Below are 4,343 nucleotides of genomic sequence, written 5' to 3'. Positions count from 1 at the left end.
CAGTGTGTAGAATAAAACTCAAATAAGCAAAATTAGGATATTGCATATTTCTACCTTTGTGTACCTATTCAGGATACATCACCATGATGAGCATAATATTCATATCCTTCATTATGCATTTCTGTATAGTACAGATCAGGGATCCATAATGCAATTTCATTACCGTAATTCCGTTACCAGATGTAAATCCACTTCACCTACTGTAGTTCAATAACCAAAATAAATTATTTCAAAATCAAGGTGTCATGTCATAACTGACACCCCATTATTTTTGCATACATATTTGAATCTTAATTATTGGAAAATGTGTTTTCATAAGAAACAGGGAGATTTTACCGTAATTCTATTACCAAACTTTGCAACTGCACAGTTCTTTTAGTAAATGTAAGTGTAAATTGTTCAAAGTAGTCATTGTGCATGGAGTTATATGGTTTGTTAAACTTAGAAATCAATGTTTTTGTTTGGCATACATTTTAAAGTGATATATCTGAGTCAAAGTGTAATTCGGTTAAAGTGGAATTGCCCTGAAGTAATCACTAGCAATTTTCTATGCAATTGTGCAGTAGTTTTTTAAATATTAACAACTTTGCAGCTTGCTACTACATCTTCCAGATTAATCCCCACAATTTAATTTCTCATAAATAATAAAACATACTCACCATAACAATGCAACATGTTCACAAATGGGAACCTCATTAACATTTCACAACATACAGCTGCTGTGATTACATTTGATATGTCAAAATAAGTGAAGTATTATATACTTTGTGTAATCTTTCAACATTGTAAAAAACTAAAAGTTGTTTCAGCTTAGCATGACAAAGTGCTGAGTGGATAGTGCAAATGACATACTGATCATTTTGGCAGTTAATGAGTGTAGGTTAAGAAACTAAATTACAATGGTTTTAAGATATTAATTGTAAATGACATCTTCTCATAATGACTGAATTCATTGTATTCATTTTGTTAAAAGTTAGTATACACATTAGAGAGCCATAAACAACAACTGCATAATACTTCTTTGAATACAGTAACACACATAGTGATAACCCTACCAACCCTCCACATCCACAATAAATGGCTCTTTGACTTCTATCTTCCCACTGTTGACAATGACACACTCTGTGTAGGGCAGGTTCCGGTCATTTGTGTCTTGGAGCTCGATGGTATGAACCACAGACTGAAAAAATAACATTAGAATATGTATTAGTGTTGAATTGGACCACTATGTATCACCTGTGTGTGTGTGTGTGTGTGTGTGTGTGTGTGTGTGTGTGTGTGTGTGTGTGTGTGTGTGTGTGTGTGTGTGTGTGTGTGTGTGTGTGTGTGTGTGTGTGTGTGTGTGTGAGTGACAGATGATTTTCCAATGTCTGTGGCCACAAAAACAATTCAAACTCTAACAGCAAATTGTGAGCCTCCAGTAGTGTGCCTCTACTTACCATGCCCTCCAAGATTTTCCCAAACACCACGTGCTTCCCGTCCAGCCAAGGAGCCCTGGACGCAGTGATGAAGAACTGAGAGCCGTTGGTGTCTGGGCCTGCGTTGGCCATGCTGACCCAACCTGCTCCCATGTGCTTCAGCTTGAAGTTCTCATCAGCAAATTGGTTCCCGTAAATGCTTCTACCTGTGCCAGCAAATGAGTAAACAGCATTTAGGGACTGTGTCAAAAGTAGTGCAATCTATAGGGAATATGGTGCCCTCAAGGATAGACCCACAGAGAACTTTAAGGGAGTGCACATAACCACCTTTTCTGCTCTGTTGATGCTCTATGAGAAAAACGCTTTACAAATTAAATGAATTATTATTATTGTTACTATTCCCAACATTCAACATGAGATCAAATGTCTAAGACAGGTCAAACTCTACGTGATCATACTTAAATCTTTCTTACCTCCATTTCCATCTCCAGCTGTGAAGTCACCTCCTTGGATCATGAAGTCCTTGATCACCCGGTGAAATGTACTTCCTTTGTAGCCGTATCCTTTCTGCAAAAACAACGATTTTTGAAATTGAAATGAGTATCGCTTATCCATTTGCAATTGTGCAAGGAATATGCTGGTGATCTATTAGCTAGCAACCGTGTGTTAGAATCAAATACTGTAAATTGCACCATATTCCCAACATAGTGGACTACTTTTGACAAGAGCCCCTATGGGCCCTGGTAAAAAGTACACCATTTAGAGAATAGGGTGCCATTTGAGATGAAGACGGAGTGTTCAGTTTACTCTGCCAAAGCAACATCATGTCAGCTCTTAAGACCTATGATCTATGGATGGATATTGGTATTCAGATGCTTTCCTTTGTGTTGTTTACTCACACAAAAATAACAGGTTTCACAGGCTTACCTCCCCTGTGGCAAGAGCCACAAAGTTATTCACAGTCAAGGGAACAACATCTCCAAACAGGCCAATCACAATCCGGCCAACTTCATGACCTGCCACAGTGATGTCAAAGAACACCTGTGATAGGGAGACAAACACAAAACATGCCAGCTTCAATTATGTATTCATATACTGTAGACTGTAGAGTGATACAGTACAGTTTATAGATTAGAGTTTGTTGAGATGTGAAACAGAAGTGATCATATTTGTGTCCTATGATATTTGATATATTGCTGAACTGGAGAAAATATCTCATCTAGTTGCACAGGCTTAAAGTCACTTTATCTTAATGGTGGTGGGCACTGGTGGCATTTGAGAGTAGAAAAATCTGAACCTTTGACGTTTTCCTAAATAGTCCCAATTTGTATTTATACACTTATAGATTGTAATTACTTATTGTACAAATTTGAATAGCTAATATATCCCATAAACATAGGCCTACAAGCTGCATTTCTAAAGGATATTTTACTAAATGGTGCAATGGGGAATGAGTGTAGCATATTATGTGGAATAGCTTGGCTTTTATAGTCCGACTCATTCCATTCAATGCCTTGCCCATTTGGCAGTAGCCAGGCTACTTGTATATAAAAAAAAATAGGCTATGTTGAGTTTAATCTCCGGTTAACTATTCCTAGCTCCCGAGGCTCCTATGTCGATATGTGTAGGCTACTAAGCCGTTTAACGTAAGAATGTGATAAATACCGTGTGCTGTTATTGCGCTATACCTGTTATGAACATGTAGGTTCTCGTGCTATGTATTCAACAATGCAGCTGTTCTTCGAAGGCTTCCATCGAATTCCCCGGTGTGGCAAGCCTGTGTTTGTGTATTCTCCGACGTCACATAAAATAACATGATAGCACGATGCTCTACTAACCTTTTCGGTCACTTTAGGTCCAACCCTTCCTCTAATACATCCGACGTTTTCTGAAAACGCAAAAGCCAAGAAAACGAAGCAGGATATCATTTGCGGCTCCATCTTGCAGAAACAAAACAAATAATAATCTCAGCGTATCAAAGATGTCAGAAAAAAAATATTTTTACCATCCATCCTTCCTGCATGATATACAACCCCACTCCAAATTGGGCCGTGTTTTAGCGGAGAGGTTGGCTTTAGAATGGAGCCCAACCTTTGCTTCAACTCAGTGAGAAATGAGATAGATGCACCGAGCGCTCCTCAAATAGCCTCCCTTCCGACAATGCATTCTCTATAATTTCGTGTTAAAACAGGTTTACCAATCCAACAAAACCGTAGAGGGTTTTGTGTCCCGATCAGAAACTGCGCCCTCTGGCAATTTTGGAGACATAACACATCCAGCATCTGAAGCCGACTCGGCTATATACTCTTGTTGTCGTTGGCTATTGTTTTATTTCCCCGTATACAAACAAATGTGAATAGGTTACAGCATTCAGGACATGGGTAGGCAATTATTAGACTTTTTTTTTAAGTAACCTTTATTTAACTATGCAAATCAGTTATGAACAAATTCTTATTTACAATGATGGCATACCCTGTACAACGATGCAATGTCTTAGATGGAGAGTCTTAGATCACTACGCCACTCGGGAACCCTTCAATTGACTGAGCCAAAAAACGATTTTATTCCAGTGGCCAAGACTTCTGAATGACTATTTAATGTATTTAATGTATAGTTGAAGTCGGAAGTTTACATACACTTAGGTTGGAGTCATTAAAACTCGTTTTTCAACCACTCCACATATTTCTTGTTAACAAACCATAGTTTTGGCTAGTGGGTTAGGACATTACTTTGTGCATGACAGAAGTAATTTTTCCAACAATTCTTTACAGACAGATTATTTCACTTATAATTCACTCTATCACAATTCCAGTGGGTCAGAAGATTACATACACTAAGTTGAGTATGCCTTTAAACAGTTGGAAAAATCCAGAAAATGATGTTATGGCTTTAGAAACTTCTGATAGGCTAATTGACACCATTTGA

General features: G+C 37.9%; 1 protein-coding gene across 2 annotated transcripts; it reads right to left on the bottom strand.

Moving 5' to 3' along the window:
- Positions 1–606: 606 nt before the first annotated feature.
- LOC110535679 (peptidyl-prolyl cis-trans isomerase C) lies at positions 607–3,668 on the bottom strand. Of its 2 annotated transcripts, XM_021620839.2 has the most exons (6): positions 3,424–3,668; positions 3,257–3,306; positions 2,346–2,459; positions 1,892–1,985; positions 1,440–1,624; positions 734–1,180 (listed from the first exon to the last, which is right to left on the bottom strand). In XM_021620839.2, exons 1-6 carry the CDS (start codon positions 3,428–3,430, stop codon positions 1,052–1,054), a joined length of 579 nt encoding a protein of 192 aa, XP_021476514.1. In that variant the 5' UTR covers positions 3,431–3,668; the 3' UTR covers positions 734–1,051. The 2 variants fall into 2 exon arrangements, with proteins under 2 accessions (XP_021476512.1, XP_021476514.1); XM_021620837.2 differs by having other exon boundaries at positions 607–1,180; positions 3,257–3,668.
- Between the last annotated feature and the right edge of the window lie 675 nt (positions 3,669–4,343).

This window comes from Oncorhynchus mykiss, chromosome 11, assembly GCF_013265735.2.
Source record: "Oncorhynchus mykiss isolate Arlee chromosome 11, USDA_OmykA_1.1, whole genome shotgun sequence".
Classification (NCBI taxonomy): Eukaryota; Metazoa; Chordata; class Actinopteri; order Salmoniformes; family Salmonidae; genus Oncorhynchus; species Oncorhynchus mykiss.
This window is presented reverse-complemented; position numbering and strand designations above follow the sequence as displayed.